At 44.2% G+C, this 14,394-nt stretch overlaps 1 protein-coding gene across 1 annotated transcript in view; it reads left to right on the top strand.

The window, feature by feature from the left end:
- Positions 1–14,394, top strand: part of LOC117349796 (zonadhesin-like) — a 149,003-nt gene that overhangs the window by 81,456 nt on the left and 53,153 nt on the right. Inside the window, exons 25-35 of the mRNA XM_033923391.1 lie at positions 856–997; positions 1,817–2,058; positions 2,609–2,757; positions 2,837–2,965; positions 3,541–3,679; positions 4,201–4,342; positions 5,317–5,513; positions 8,595–8,736; positions 10,869–10,985; positions 11,826–11,950; positions 13,650–13,795. Of these exons, the coding sequence (XP_033779282.1) occupies positions 856–997; positions 1,817–2,058; positions 2,609–2,757; positions 2,837–2,965; positions 3,541–3,679; positions 4,201–4,342; positions 5,317–5,513; positions 8,595–8,736; positions 10,869–10,985; positions 11,826–11,950; positions 13,650–13,795 (1,670 nt within the window). The remainder of the gene's footprint in view (positions 1–855; positions 998–1,816; positions 2,059–2,608; positions 2,758–2,836; positions 2,966–3,540; positions 3,680–4,200; positions 4,343–5,316; positions 5,514–8,594; positions 8,737–10,868; positions 10,986–11,825; positions 11,951–13,649; positions 13,796–14,394) is intronic.

The following is a 14,394-nucleotide window of genomic DNA, read 5'->3' as shown; positions in this document are numbered from 1 at the left end:
AGTCTATAGTCTGTTATTGAGAAAGACATGGGGGAAGCCACTGCTTGCCCTGGATTAGTAGCATGAAATATTGCTACTCCTTGGGTTTTGGCCAGGTACTAGTGACCTGGATTGGCCACCGAGAGAACAGGCTACTGAACTTTATGGACCATTGGTCTGACCCAGTAAAGCTATTTTTATGTTCTTAAGCACAAAGTCAGGAAAAAAGAGACATGTTTTAGGCGGGGCTGGAGGTAGAACAAAGCCAGGCTGGGGGCGTTGCCATGCATCTGGGTAACCCTACCTTAAATAGTTGAACATTTGGATCTTCCTAAATAAAAATTTACTTTCAATAACCATTTAAATTTTGGGTTTTTTTGTATTTTTTAACCACTCTCTTAACTTTATGTTCAAATGGTTTTTATTAAAGGAAAGAAAATGAACAACATTGAAGAACATACTTTAAATGAGTAAAAAATCCTAAGTGCTTAACTTATTTTGGGTTGATTTTCAGTGCCAGGCTCCTAACTTGCCCCCATCTTTTACAAAACTGCAGTGTGGTTTTTAGCGCCGGCTGCAGTGGTAACAGTTCCGACACTCATAGAATTCCTATGAGCGTCGGAGCTGTTACTGCTGCTGCCGGTGTAAAAACCGCCCTATGGTTTTGTAAAAGGGAGAGGGGAGGTTGGGAAGCTAAATATGGAGTCTTAAATATATGCATCATGCTTTTAGGTACCCAAAATTAAGCAAAATTTTAGTCAAAAAGTTGTATTTCTAAGTTAGGCTAAAAATTCTCCCAAATAAAACTGAAGTGCCTAAGTCAGGGACTCAACCTTTTTTGAAAATTGACCCCAGTGTGTTTCCTTTGATTCTTAGCCTGGCGAGGTCATCCTTTCTGAGGCCTGCAAGGAGGTGTGCCAGTGTCTGGCCAACAATAATACCAAGTGCACGGATGCTAGCTGTGGCCCAGACGAGTACTGTGCCAATAATACGGATGTCAAAGGTTGCTTCCCAAAAGGTAAATTCTGCTTAGACCCATGTCTTTGACATCCACAGATAGGGGGAAATTCTAAAGCCTGTGCCCAAACAAAGATGCCGGTAGGCGTCCTACCAGTGGCTAAGTTAATTGAAGAATGTCGTTAGAAACAGCCTAAAATGGCGAGGCAGAAATGCCTCAATAAAAGGCTATGGAATCACACCTATGTAGGCGCTGTAGGCCGTCAAATGCTAAAGTAGGTGTGGCCAATGCTGGAAGTGGTGTTGGGTGACCTAAAGCACCTACGTAGGTGCGATTCATGTAAAGATAGGCACCGGAAATGTAGGCCCGGAAAACCCGGCACCTATCTTTCAAATGGGCGCGATTTTGAAACCAGCGCCAATGCATGATTGACATACCAATATCAGCGTAGGTTACAGAATCCGGCCCATAAAGACTTTGCTGATTTAGCCACCAATGCATAGGCAGCAGAATGCTGTTTGGTTGGGGGGGGGCTCAGGAGCTCTGCCCTAGCCCCAGCGGAATCCTGCAGCATGGATCATCACCGGCTCTCGGCTCCACCCCCTACCTCTTCCTGGCATTGTGCCTTACATCTTCAGGGCAGCCGCCACGCAGCATCAACAATCAGGCCTGCCCCCGGAAGTAGAATGAAGGGTTCCAGTGAAGGCCTGCTCATTGACGCTGCGCGGAGGCTGCCCTGAAGATATAAAATACAATATCAGGAAATGTGTGGGAGGGTGGGCACCAGCCATCGAGCACCAATTTTGGGGGAGGCCATGGCCCCTGTGTCCTCCCCGTTCCAGTGCCTATGCACCAATGATCTGATTCTTTGCCTTTCAGGTTCGTCAACTTGCATTGCCAGCGGTGATCCCCATTACACCACATTTGACAAGAAGAAGTATGATTTCCATGGTAACTGTACCTACATCATGGCCAAACCCTGCAACACCACCAACACCCCCTTCACAGTGTATGCCTCCAATGAGTACCGGTACGCTCAAGCAACTGTGTCCTATGTCAAAGCCATCTATGTGGAGGCCTATGGCGTGGAAGTAGCCATTCTGAAGAACAAAGTGGTTCAGGTAAGTATTGAACAGTATAAGTATAGGTTTATTGCATTTAATGCCTGAGTACCTGGATAAATTCATGTAAACTGTTCTGAGCTCCCCTGGGAGAATGGTATAGAAAACTGAATGAATAACTAACTAAATTAATTAATTAATTTGACTGACCACCTTTTATAAGAAACAGCAAAGTGGTTTACAGTATGTAAAAATTAGCAGACAACATCTGGTTGGCTTAGGGCTACCAGACGTCCGGATTTCCCCAGACATGTCCGGGGGTCTGGACGGCTTTTCAAAACCCGGCACTCTGTCCGAATTTTGAAAAGCCTCCTCACATCGCGTCGGGTAGGGAGGAAATCTGCGCATGGGCTAGGGCAGGACTGGGGGGTGGGATTAGGGCATTACAGGGCGGGGATGGGTGGAACCGGGCGGGCCTGGGGGCGATGCTAGGGGGGGTCCGGATTTTCCGATTGGAAAAATCTGGCAACCCTAGGTTGGCTTTACCTGATGAATCAAGACACTGTGGAAGGGCGTAAACTGAATACAATGGCCTTTATTACTTATTCAGGTGGATGGAACCAGCGTGAACATTCCTGTCAACCCTGTGGTCGGTCTCTCTGTGTCACCATCGGGGAAATATGTGGTCGTGGATACTGATTTTGGCCTGATTGTGAGATATGATGGGAATCACTACGCAGATGTCAAAGTAACAAGTCTGTAAGTACAACATTGTCGTAGGGAAGCCCTAGGGAAGAAGTCATGCCATTAAACCTTTTATGTTTTGCTCTGCATGCAGCTATCAAGGCCAGCTGTGCGGTTTGTGTGGTGACTATGATGGGACTCCGGCCAATGATTTCAAGACCTCTGAAGGACAAGTAGTGAATGGAGTCAATGAATTTGGAAACAGCTGGAACACCCAGATGAAGTAAGCCACCTCTTTGGTTTTAGGCACAAGGCTTTTTCTTTTTTCTGTCCCCTACCTGGACTCTGTAACCTTCTATTTCTTACATGTGCTGGTCTTTCTTCAAAGAACAAAGATCTTATGGCCTATAGGGGACCTAGAGAGAATGGAATTTTTTATAGGTCACAATGCCTCTAAACATGATAATGTCCATAAGTTTTCAAGATTTTGCTATACCTGAATGTAACTTGCTTTGAGTTACAACTGAAAAGGGCATGAGACAAATCAAAATCAAAATGGCAATCTGTAGATGACATTTTCTCTTCAGGACAAATATTTTAATTGAGCCCACACAGATCGAACATGTTCTGTAGGTATGTGCTAAGGAAAAACCTTCCAGTGTACTTCTTTTTACTTATTATATATCTGATCACTGAATAACTCCTTAGAAGACATTCTGAACGATTAATTGGAAGACTTGCCCATCTTATTTCAACTAGACCTCTGTATCTACTGTATCTCAACTGCTCTTTCTGTTCTTTTGGTTTCTAGGGACAGCTTTGACTCTTTGTTTCCTCTTCTTCTGTTTATTTCTTCAGCTGCACCCCAGTGGGGTCTGTTGTTGACCCAGTATGCACTGAGGAAGAGCGTAACCTATATGAGGGCCCTGCATACTGCTGGATTCTGGTGGACGCACACGGACCCTTTGCTGCATGCCATAAGAAGATCAGCCCACATGTGAGCTCCTCTCTCTGTCCCCCTTGACCTAAGTTTTTCATTAAATTATGGAATATTATCCTTAAAAAATAAGATAAATAAACTGAATGCAGAGACCTGGTTATGGGTGCAGCTCATTGGACTGTGCTCCTCTGGTGTGATCACAGGGACTGAGGAATAGGGAGGAATGGCAGATCTCAGGGAAGGGTTTGCAAACTTAGATCATAATTTTATTTTGCCTCAGCTCTAACTTCAGCTCAGTGATGGCTTGTTGATGACGGTGATGGGTATGGGCAAAAATCTTGTGTATGAAGAGCACTATTAAAAGAGCAATGTAGCAGATCTCAACTGACAGAGCACTCTTGGCCCACTCAAAAAAAACCCTTCCCATCTACCATGTCACAACTGACTCTAATTGATTTCTGCTCATTTGCCTCTCTAAATCTCACCTTTGCTCTCTGTCACAAGCATGTTTGAATTATGTCACCCTTTTAGTCAAAATCACCATTGTGGAGGACCATTCATTCTTTCGTTTCCCGTAGATCTTCTTCAAAGACTGTGTGTACGACATGTGTGAACTGGATGGTGATAAACAACAGTTGTGTCAGGCCCTGGAGTCCTATGTGAATGAGTGCCAGGAAAGGAACATCACCCTGGGGCCTTGGAGGAATGAAACTTTTTGTCGTAAGTACTATGTGTAAATACAAGTATAGTATCAAGGTGTCATTGGGAAGGATCTGCATCTGTCTCTGCTACGTTTTGCTCAACAGGTGTGATTGTTAGTCATTGTAATAGCTCTGTTTTCACCCTTATTCTCCAATGGAGCCTCTTTAAGGAGCATGAGGGGACAACTTAGAAGAATATAATCATCACTGGTGTATTTCTAGCTTTTTCCTTTTAAGTTGTAGCTGCTAGTTTACCATACTACATTGCTTCTTGAAACTATTTTAGCTCCATTCACTGAGCTCCTCCCTTGCTCTTACCAAATGATCCATGCTAGAACTCTGGCTTGACATTACCAGCTTTGCCCTATGGACTTGCAAGTTCCTTCTTTGGTTTGAAAAAGATGCCTTAGAGGTAAATTCAGGACAAGCTTAGCCTGACACTAATGATCTGATGTCAATGTATAAGAACATAAGAATAGCCTTACTGGATCAGACCGATGGTCCATCTAGTCCAGTATCCCATCTTCACGGAGGCCAATCCAGGTCATAAGTACCTGGCCCAAATAGTAGCAGTATGATCCTACTATGTCAATTACAAGATCTTGGTTTGATTCTCAAGCCTGAATTTTGCTTTTGATTGGATGGGGCTGTGATTGCTGTAGTGGCAAGGAGTTGGGGTGAGTGAGGAAGGAGTCCTAACTATTGCACAATAGTGACATCTAGTGGCCAGATTCAGGGTACAAATACATTGGGTTCCAGAGGGATCAACAGTCTCTGCCCTCCAGCTGAAGGCTTCTGGCATCAATTGACTAATTTGTATAAGAGGGGCAGTGAAAATAGAAGAAGAAAACTCCTGGGGAGCTGAAAATGTAGGTTCATAGCGACATAACCATAGCAACATCCCACTCTTCCGACACACCTATCTAAAGATACATTTGAGGCCTCTTAATTTCTGAGATTAATTTTCCCTTCTTTCCTCTTTCCATATCACAGCAATCTACTGCCCTCCCAATAGCCATTATGAATCCTGTGGCTTGGCTTGCCAGTCTACCTGCGGTAGTTCGGACTCTGGGACTTGTGATCTGCCATGCGTAGAGGGCTGCCAGTGCGACGAGGGATTTGTTCTTAGCGGAGGCCACTGTGTGTTCAAGAACCAGTGTGGATGCACTTACAATGGCAGCTATTATCAGGTAAGAACGATATCTGGATCCTTATTGTTTGCAAATTTCATTTTTACCGTTTATGAGTATCAGGGCTGGGAGAGGGACATTATGGCAATCATATGTGCCATATGTATGCTTGGAATGAAATAACTGAGCAAACTGAAAAGGTCAATTGGCTGTTCAGGAGCTTTTCAAAACCCGGCACTTTGTCCAGGTTTTGCAAAGCAGATCGCATTGGACGGGGGCATCTGCGCATGCGCAGATTCCCACCCGATCGAGACGAGCAGGCTGAGGGGGCGGGGCTAGGGGGCAAAGCTGGGATGTGGCATGGGTGTAACAGGGACTGGGTGGGCGGGTCTAATTTAATCCATAGTCATAACAAGTCAGTGAACAGCCTTTAACTCCCCCTTTTATAAAACAGTGAAAGCGGTTTGTAGCGTCTGCCGGCACACTGTATGCTATGCGCTGCTCCTATGCTCTATGAGCGTCAGAGCAGTGCACAGCATTCAGCACACCGGACAGCACTAAAATCTTCAAACTCAAGCTCAATACAGAGAAGACAAAATTATTTGTCGCTTCACCACGCCCACTTGACTCCAAAACACCACTAGGCATCAACAAACTTAACTACCCCATACAGCCCACCATTAAAATACTGGGTGTAACTCTGGACCAATGCCTTACCATGAAAGACCAGGTGGACTCCCTAATCAAAAAGGGTTTTTTCACCCTCTGGAAGCTTAAATCCATTAAAGCATACTTTGATAACTCTGCATTCAGAATCCTGGTACAATCCCTCGTATTGAGTCAACTTGACTACTGTAACATCGCCTATTTAGCAATCCCCCTAAAGAATATGCGACGCTTACAATTAATGCAAAACACTGCGGTCAGACTAATCTTCGGTCTGAAGAAGTTCGATCACGTGACGCCATACTACAAACAGCTACACTGGCTGCCGTTGGAAGCTCGTGTAAAATTTAAGTTCGCCTGCCTCTGCTTTAAAGTTCTTTACAGTCTAACCCCTAAATACATAACTGACCTCTTCTCCTTCTCAGCCAACAGACACAAGAGAAAGCTCCCACTTGCACTTGGTTTCTCCCCCAGTTAGAGGTTGCAAACTAAAAAAACACCATGAGCACCTTCTCTCACATCAAGCAGCTCTATGGGGTAAAGATTTAGAACAACTCCTATCACCCACCACTTACGAGGTATTCAGGAAATGCCTCAAAACACACCTGTTCCTGAAATACCTAGACAGTTGACCCGTTGACCCGTTCCTGTCTTTCCCCTCTTTAACGGTTCTCTTGCCCTTTCCCCCTATTGTTCCCCCTTCCCTTAAGTTCTCAACTTGTACTTCACTAATCTTTTGTAAACCGCATAGAACTTAACGGTACTGCGGTATATAAACTGTTATTATTATTATTTATTTATTTATTTATTGTAAAAGGGGTTTAAATTAGGTTTGGTATTTCAGAACATATATGTCTATGTGCTGGAACATACAGGTGCTTTTAGGGAAGGGGGAAGACAAAAATACTGGGGGGGGGAGGGGGTTTTACAAGCGACATCGACGATCCCTAATTCCTCCGGTAAAGCACTGCACAAACCAAGCAATTTTCTCTAACCTTGATGTCCCTGGAAACAAGTATAAATCCCATATTTTATCACGTTCCCGCCTCTCTCCCGCCTTCCTCCTGGCATCCCAGCCTTACCTGGTGGTCTAGCAGGCTTTCGGGGCTATCTTCCTACGCTCCTGCCCTGTGTAGATCGCCAATAGGAAATGGCTGCCATGAGCTCCTGCTGTAGTCTCGAGAGACTACGGGAACTCAAGGCAGTCAAGGCTGGGATGCCGGGGGGAAGGCAGGAAGGAGCCGGATGAGAAGATATTCGCAGTTTTTCTTCATTCATGGTCCGGCTCTGCCCCTATCTTCCGTGAATACTGAGAGAGAAATGTATTTAGAACATTGGAAATACAATTTAGAGACACCTTAGAGGCAGTGGCGTAGCAAGGGTAGGAGGCACTTGGGGCAGTGGTGCCCCCCCCTTGCCCCCTCCTCTCTATCCGCTCCTTCTGCACCAACCCCCCTGTGCCTTCCTCTCTGCCCCCTCCGCTCCTTCTGCATCCTCACTCCACACTCATGCCCTTCCTTACCACCCCTGTACCTCTTTAAATCTTCCCGGCGCAAGCAGCTTCTCTGGCCTGCATTCCCTCTGATATCACTTCCTGGCCCTGCTACCCGGAAGTGATTTCAGAAGGAGCCAGGCCTGCGCAAGCAGCCGGCTAGAGTAGTTGCCCACGTTGGTGAAGCTTTTAAAGAGGTACGGGGGGTCAGCAAAGGAAGGGCACAAGCGTGGCATAGGGAGGGGGAGAGGTGCCAGCACCCCCACTGAGATGGTGCCCAGGGCAGTCCACCTCCCGCCCCCCCCTCTTACTATGCTACTGCTTAGAGGTAAATTCAGGACAAGCTTAGCCTGTTACTGATGACTTGATGTCAATGTATGACCCTACTATGGCCATTATTTCTAAACAGCCATGCATCACTTGGGCACTATTTTCAACTGGCTTCTCTCCCTGCCCAGTGTTCCAATCCTAGTTTACAGTGGAGGAAGGAGTGATCTAGTGGTTAGAGCTACACCCTCAGCACCCTGGGGTTGTTGGTTCAAGCCCCATGCTGCTCCTTGTGACCCTGGACAAGTCACTCAATCCTCCATTGCCCCAGGTACGTTAGATAGATTGTGAGCCCACCAGGACAGATTGGGACAAATGACTGAGTACCTAAATGTAAACTGCTTAGATATTTAATAGGCGGTGTATATAAATAACTAAAACAAATAAATAAATAAAATAAGCTTCCAGAGAAATGGTAGGATCGGAAATACGAAGAGGAAGAAACAATGCTTGAGGTAGCTCAGGAGTCAGTTGAGTCTGTAAAGTAAGGGCCATATAGACGGAGAATCTAGGCTACAATAAATCCAGTCAGTAGAAGATAACCGGGTAGGAACCTTTCCTACCTGGTTATATTACACTGAATATCGACCCCTTGTGTCTCTAGTCAATCCATTCTATCTTGGCTTAGCTAATCTCTATGATCTATTTTCTGACAGCCAGGAGATGTGTTCTATGGACCAGACTGTTCTCAGAAGTGTGAGTGTAAGCAGAGCAATCAGACCGTTTGCCAATCATGGGCATGTTCTCAGGAAGAGACTTGTGGCCAACTTAACGGTGTCTACGGTTGTCAGCCGACAGGTAATGGTAAAATCAGGTGGTGGACAGGAAACAAAGGGGTGAAGAAAACCAACTTTAAAAATCATGTAGGTGTAACGCCTGATTTGTTACCTGGCTGTGGGATAGGGGCACACAAAGAATTTGTTTAGTTTTGGGCCATGGGCCAAGACCAATTTTGTGCTGGCAGGCCACACTCCAAACAGTTGTTCACTCCTCCAAGAAAAAGGCAGACCACATCAAAGATTGTAAATGCCAATCTGAACTTTTACTCCTTCAACGTAGAAAAGATGCTGGCTTGAACAACCCAGTCCAACTATATACAGTCTCTCCTTTTAGCTCGCACCTCAGATGTTTCAAATATCACAAAGATCCTCCTTGTTGGATGGACTCTGGGTCATTCAGGAAAAGGAGGTTTCCCCAAAAGCCAAATCTCCCAAGGACAGATCTTAAGTCTCCTTTGGTGCGAGGTCATTCTTCAAAACCAGGGAGTCCAAGAGCTGTCTTGGTCTCTCTGTAAGATGAGCTTCTAGAAACTCCCAATAAACCCCCCCTCCCCCATTGAACAGGGAGCCTGGTAGTCTCTCAGCAGCCAGCACAGCCAGTCTAACACACACCAACCTGTTCCTATGACAACTTCTCCTTGTCTAGGTGTGCACTATTCAAAACCCAACAGTCATAAATCCTTGTAGTCCCAATGCCTAGTAATGTCACTGATCTGAACGTCTTTAACATACTGTCACCCTTTACCATAGGCAGCCCTAAAACCTAGGGACCTGCACCCAATTAGTTTATACCTTAGGCACTGAAAACAAACACTAGCGGTTCACTCATGACTACCTAGGCAAATTACTCGTAGTTTGGTTGGGGATGGGCTGGGGAGGGCTTCAGGTTGGGCAGACTGGATAGACCATTTGAGTCTTTATCTGCCATCATCTTCTATGTTATGTTACTATGTAGTTTATTTAACAAAATCACTTATCTGGTAGAAGAAGATATTGATGCGAGTGCAGTCAATGAAACTTGGTTCAATAGTGTATGGTAATCCAGACTGGGAGATTAATATACCAGTATATACTCATTTCAGAAACGAAAGACTAGGTGAAAGGGGAGGGGGGAGGAGTAGCTGTCCCACAGATGTTAAGCCCAGTGCCCCGGCTGGAAAGCACCCGGAAGTGCCTGGACGTCTGGCTGCTAGATATTGCGGTTCTTCCAGTCACTCAACTTTGCCAGAACAAGCCTCCAGTCTGGTCTGACTGGATACTTACAACTTGCAGCCAAGATCAGCCGGGCAGCCGTAAGGGTCAGTTGACAGAAACTCGGTTCCCCTTCCTCCAAATCTGTCTTCCTCCCAGTTCTTCATGTATGATAATGTCCCTCCCTGGTTAGTATTTTTAAACATTGATTATGTTGCTGAAATAGCACCCTTCTGTAGAGGAGGACCTAATAATTTTTCAAATGTAGTTCTCCCCCCCCCCCAAGTATTTCTCGAAGCAAACCAGAGCTTAACTTATAAATAAGGAAATAGAGTATATCCTGGGAAACCAATCCATATTTGGTGTGAAGCTCTGGAAAGGAGCGAATCTGCCCAGTAGCAATGTTGCAGAGTTGCCCTGCATACACTAGCTCCTTTACCTCCCAAGAAGCAAACACCCCTTCTACCCTACTCAGGGTTGAATTTCAAGGGGGCAAACCACGAGTATCGGCATCCCTTTAATTCCTTTCCAGACCTATTGTGGACTCTGTGTTTTTATGCTAGCTCGAGGGGGATCCAGGGTCTATGCCCATGAACAAATCTTAATATGCGATTATCTGAAGGCCTTCAAGCTCATTTTCAAAGGGAAAGAGATCTTAGATAGATTGTGAGCCCACCAGGACAGATCGGGGAAAATGCTTGAAGTACGTAAACTGCTTTCAGTGTGATTGTATAACTATAAAAAGGCGGTATACAAGGCCCAATCCCTTATCCCTTTGTAAACAAGGGCTGGTGCACAGAACACAAACAGGTACAACGTTCCCAAATACTTTGTGCCTGCATGAAAGAATTCCGTAAACTATTTCTACGTAGAGATTTGAAAGGCAATCTCTGGCTTTCTTCGCCTCTCCCTCAGACAAAACTGTGCTTCCTTCATATTTATTTCCTTTCTGTTTTACAGACTGGGCTTCCTGCTACGTCTCTGGCGACCCTCACTACATGAGCTTCGATGGACGCCTGTTGAGTTTCATGGGCACCTGTACTTACACCTTAGCCAGAGCCTGCAGGGATTTTAAAGGTAGGCAGAATCGTCCACATACAGTCACCTGTGGGTTACGAAATACAAGCAGAGATGTAGAGGTACAGTATGAAAAGATAAAGGACAGTGTGAAGCACAGTTAGGGCAAATGCTGAGAAGAACATACAGGTTTGATAGCCAGACATGGTATTTGAAGGTAGAACATACATGATAAGGAAATATATGTAGGTATACAAGCCTAGACAGGTATAGAAAAGCGAGAAGATGTTTAAGTGTGGATGGATAAACAAGTTTGGATATGGGCACAGCTGATACTGAGATGTAGAAGGTACAGACCACGTGGCCTAAAAGGAAAGAGAAAACCCCTATGTAACTACTACTACTATTTATTATTTCTATAGCACTGAAAGGCATATGCAGCACTTTACATTTTAACATACAATAGACAGTCCCTGCTCAGAAGAGCTTACAATCTAATTTAGACAGGACATTTCAGGGTTGGGGAGATAATAGTAGGGGGCGGAGCAAAAACCTTCCTGCACATGAGTGCAGAACATAAAGCGCTCTTTCATTAGCAGAGTACCGACAGAGAAAGAAAAAAACAGATGTATTATTGTGTCAAAAGATGTCAAAGAGCAAAGTCTGCATCCGATAGTACAATCAGCCTAACTAGTGTGTTCTTACACAGTTTTAGGTAGGTATACAAGTGAGGGTAAGGTGGATTTCTTGGAGGACATAAGATATCTCACTCCAGCCAGCTACATGACTTTTTGCCGTGTTACCCCCACAATGGCCCAAAGTGAGCGCCCGGCACTTAATAAGCTAGGCTTGTTACTAACCGCCTCTCTCCCTGTCTTCCACTCCCTTCCTCAAATCTAGGTCCCCCGTTCAGTGTGGAGGGCAAGAATGAAGATCGAGGCCAAGAGGGAGCATCCTACTTGCGGAAGGTCTATGTGACCGTGGACAACATCACCATCACCCTCATGAAGAGCCGCCGGACACTGGTCAGTGTGGCACAGTCTCACTTTTTCTAGAAATGTTTATGTCTGAGAAATATGTCCTTTGAGACTCATAAAAAAAACCAATACATATCAGCTAAGGCAAACAGATCATTAAATATAAAGAACAAAGGAAAAAGCATATTAATTTCGTTTTTGGTGTTTCCTACCTTCCCCCCCCCTTTACCCCCAAAATAAAATGAAGTCTAATGGTTCCTTGTGGCATATAAGTTAACTAAGTGAATTTCACTTCCACCACGAGACATCCCACTTGCAAATGAAACTCAATTAAACATTACTACTACGAGGAGCCGCTGGAAAGTTCTCAGCCCAACCAAAAAGAGAATGATGTGGAGCTAGGAAGCTTGCAAATTATTCCACCCTTTTCTTGACCCTTTTCGTTTCATTTCCTATCATTGAAATGAAACAGGAAAACTCAACCATATTAATATCAAAACCAATTTTACGTATCTCTTCACTGGTCAAGTTCATTAGCCATTTGGATATCCAAGTATACTTCATACTTTAAAGGAAATACCCCGACAGAGAATCCTGTTTCAATTCTGCTGTATCAGGGGGGGGGAAACTCCTGCTCTCTGGTCACAGCAGATTCCTATCCCAGAAACAGAACCTAGATCCTTCGCCTCGCAGCATTGCCAATGAGCTGGCTTCGTGCATGCTTTCTTAAATTATGAGAGGTTTATTTTTGCCTCTTGTTGGCCATTGGATCATGGCAGTGGAAGGGCCTCCTTCATTACACCAACTACTCTTGGTCCTCATGAACAAGTTTCAAGTTTATTTACAATTTGATTAATCGCCTATTCCAAATTCTAAGCGATGTACAAATCAGCAAAATACATAGTTAAAAATATACATAAAATAAACATACATAACTAACAAAGGGACTAAGTTTGCAAAACATAATAAAAAAACTCATTTACGAACACAATGAAACAATAGGCAAGGAAAGAAATACAATCTAAGTAATGTAGGAGTCAACAATTAGAGGTTAAGCACAACGGAAGGGAAAGACAAAACTGAATAGAAGGTTTAAAAATAAACAGAAGAGCAGTAGGCAATTCAATTAAATATTGAATGCATCTTTAAAAAGAAAACTCTTAAGTTTGCTCTTAAACTTTTCCAAGTTCTTTTCCTCTCTTAAGTAAAGTGGGAGTGAATTCCAAGTCTGAGGCGCCGTGATAGTAAAGATAAATTGCCGTCGAGTATTGATAATTTTAAGAGAGGGAATGACCAATAAATGTTGGTCATTTGATCTCAATAATTTAGAAGAATTATATGGTATCAATGCTTTATAAATAAAAGATGGAGTTTTAAATAAGAGAGATTTGAATGTAAGCAAACATAATTTATATAGAATACAATGAGACACTGGAAGCCAATGAGCTTTTTGGAGTAAAGGAGTCACATGATCCAACTTCTTTGCTTTCATAATTAGTTTAATGGAAGCATTCTGGATTATCTGCAACCGCCTAATTTCCATTGTGCCCGAAAATCCATGAGCAGGGTCATCAGCTCACATCAAGACATCAGGTCCTAGTTTGTCCTGAATACATCTTTGTAGTTCCTATTATTCTCTTAGAAAAAAAATCAGAATTACCGACTAGATCTAAAGCATTTTGTTAATGTGAAAGCTCCCTGTTTCCTGCCTGGCGAAATCTTTTCTGTTGCTTCCATTATGTTCCAGATCGACGGCAGACGTGTAACCCTCCCCAACAACCCTACCAGCACCATCTCCATCTCCCAGAGTGGTCAGTATGTTGTAGTACAGACCAACTTTGGGCTGACTGTGCGTTGGGATGGGAACCACTTCTTGGAGATTATTGTACCGAAGTAAGTTCAATCCTTCACCTGCTACACACACCTTATCCTAGTCCTCAGGAAGATGAGTACAGTAAGAAGTGTCAGGAGTTCTTGGAAGTGCAGGGAAACAGTCCTAAAAAGTCATGAGCCTCTCAGACATTAGAGGGAATTGAATTCTTCAGGATTTGAACGGGCAACCTCTTTGGAGCATCCAGTGTAGTAGGAAGTGTAAAGGGTGCTCAGGAGCCATAATGAGCCACTGTTATATCTGTAATCCAGTATTATTATCATTTATTGACTTCTTATACCGCTTGTACCTGTCAAGGATCTAAGCGGTTTACATAAAAGTAATAAAAACAGAAACTGTTCTCTTTGTAGAAGTACTGACCCAATGCCCCAGCATAGTATTGGAGGCATTTTCCAACTGGTATTGACCGAATACCCCAAAATGGTACCAGGGGAGCACTGTTCACTCTGGATGGTGTTGGGTGCCCTCTGTGTGCCAGATTAGTGTAGGGTTACCAGATTTTGCATATGTAAAATCTGGACCTCTAACCCCACCCCCAGGCCTGCCCAGCTCCACCCATCCCTTCCCTGTTATGCCCCACTACGCCCCTAGTCCCACCTTA

Source organism: Geotrypetes seraphini, chromosome 16 (genome assembly GCF_902459505.1).
Source record: "Geotrypetes seraphini chromosome 16, aGeoSer1.1, whole genome shotgun sequence".
NCBI lineage: Eukaryota > Metazoa > Chordata > Amphibia > Gymnophiona > Dermophiidae > Geotrypetes > Geotrypetes seraphini.
Note: the sequence above shows the minus strand (reverse complement) of the source record. Positions and strands in the feature narration are given on the sequence as shown.